At 53.2% G+C, this 2,069-nt stretch overlaps 1 protein-coding gene across 1 annotated transcript; it reads left to right on the top strand.

Moving 5' to 3' along the window:
- The first annotated feature begins 427 nt into the window (after window positions 1–427).
- LOC109872658 (class A basic helix-loop-helix protein 9-like) lies at window positions 428–1,339 on the top strand. The gene is made up of 2 exons (XM_020463971.1): window positions 428–864; window positions 913–1,339. Exons 1-2 carry the CDS (start codon window positions 428–430, stop codon window positions 1,337–1,339), a joined length of 864 nt encoding a protein of 287 aa, XP_020319560.1.
- Window positions 1,340–2,069: the final 730 nt, after the last annotated feature.

Here is a 2,069-nt window from a genome sequence, read left to right as displayed (position 1 = left end):
AGGAGGTGACAGCGCCATTTGCCTGGAGGGTGCCCATAAACCAGGTAGAGAGAGAGAGCACCATTCCTCATGGGTGACTGTACCATGTGACTGGAGGAGGAGGGCTGGCTTTAAAAAGCAGGCAGGGCCGTCCCGCAGAAACATAGGTAATCACAGGACACCAGGAGAGGAGGAGGAGACAAGGGCTGTCAGGACACAGCACCCAACAACGTCCCGACTGACAGCTCTGTGAAAGACGCCGCAAAACACAGCACCCAACACCAACCTGACAGGCAGCCCCTCAGAACAAGCCACAGATCGACAGCAAAGGAGGTCCTGGCACCGCAACGGCAACTTTGCGAACACTCCAGCAACTACTAAGTAGTCAGTGGCTACAGAGCAACTACAACAACAACCTTCACCATAGCTCCACGGCCAGCCAGTGATGATGATCTGCAGAAACCTGGCAGGGTCAGAGGAGTTCTCTGAGGAGGAGCTGGAGCTGTGCATGCTGGGTCAGGGGGAGGATAACGAAGGGAGCGACGGAAACCCCAAGGGCCCCTTCCAGGACAGTGAGGGCTCAGCCAGCAGCCCCCCCAGCGACGATCCTGAGGAGGGCCAGGCCAAGAAGCGCAGCCGCCCAGTCCGCTCCAAGGCCCGCCGTGTGGCTGCCAACGTCCGTGAGCGCAAACGCATCCTGGACTACAACCAGGCCTTCAATGCTCTACGTGTGGCTCTCAACCACGACCTTAGCGGCAAGAGGCTCTCCAAGATTTCCACCCTGCAGAGGGCCATCAACCGCATCTCAGCCCTGTCTGTCTTCCTCAGCTCCAACCCCCCCAGTAAGCCCTGCTCCCACCGGGAGTGCCACAGGCCGGCTGGGGGGCCATTGGCGCTGGGAATGGTGAGGACGTCACGGCTGGACCCGCCCAGGGTGACAGTCGCTCCTCGCCAGGAGCCCCAAAGCTACATCTCCTGGCACCAGGCATCACTCCCCCACCAGATAGAGCCCCAGCAGGGCACCCATCCTCACAGGCTGCCAACAGAGACACACCTCTACATGGACAGCATGGGCTCCTCGTGTCCACCCTCACCACACTACCCCTGCTACTCCACCGAGGGCCAGTTGTACCCCTTACACGGACACTGTGGGAAAGGGAACCCCTTGGAGCAGCTGCCCAGCTCTATCAGGTACACCCAGGTGGGCGAGGGGCTGGGGTACCAGACGGGGGTGTGGGCCTCCTGCGCTCAGGGCTACATGGATGCGTTTGTGGACCCGTCTCCAGCCTTGGGCCTCCCCTGGCAGGTGAGCTACCTCCAGGAGACAGCAAGCCCCCAGCACAACCTGTCCCTGCTCTGACACTTGGACCAGACACGTTAGAACCTAGCTATGCACCACTATGACCCCTGAAGCCTGGAGAATAGACCAGCCAACTGTCCAAATGATCTCAGGGAAAAATAAGAAAAAGTGAGCTTCATGTGCTCTCACTGTTGCAATGGATTCAGTATTACAGTGCTACTCTCTAAAGTAGAGCAGAGTCACTGATTTAAATGTGTTATCTAACAATGTAAATATGACTGTCATATCTTGAATGCAACGGCAATGTACATTTCAGCATGTTTTAAACACGACCATTCAAACCTTGTTTTTTATTTCAAATTATAAAGCCAATTAATGTTATTCTTATAGATGGAAAAGTTTCAACTGCTCAAAACACACACTTCACTTGTCCAAAGTGTTGAGTGTCTGGCAATGTAGCCGCAATCCTCTTTACAAACCCAAAGAACAAACTTATTTGAGTTTTCTATATTTCATTATTGTACTCATGTACAGGTATATGGATGCTACAGTTTGTGTACTAAAGTTTTGAAACTTCTAAATAAAACATCTGTTTTAAATACGACTTACGAGTGAGTAGGTGTTCTGCCTGTCTTTGCAGAGAGTCTGCAGTTTGCATGAAAGCTTGTGCGTGTGTGTATGTGTGTGCTCGTGTGCATGTTGATTATAGCCTTGAGGTCTGTACTCTATAGCCTCTATCTTCCCAGGGTCTCAGCTGACAAGGGTCTCTCTCCTAGCTGAGAAATGGTTT

This window comes from Oncorhynchus kisutch, linkage group LG28 (assembly GCF_002021735.2).
Source record: "Oncorhynchus kisutch isolate 150728-3 linkage group LG28, Okis_V2, whole genome shotgun sequence".
Classification (NCBI taxonomy): domain Eukaryota; kingdom Metazoa; phylum Chordata; class Actinopteri; order Salmoniformes; family Salmonidae; genus Oncorhynchus; species Oncorhynchus kisutch.
The sequence above is the reverse complement of the archived record's forward strand: the minus strand, read 5'-3'. Positions and strand labels throughout refer to the sequence as shown.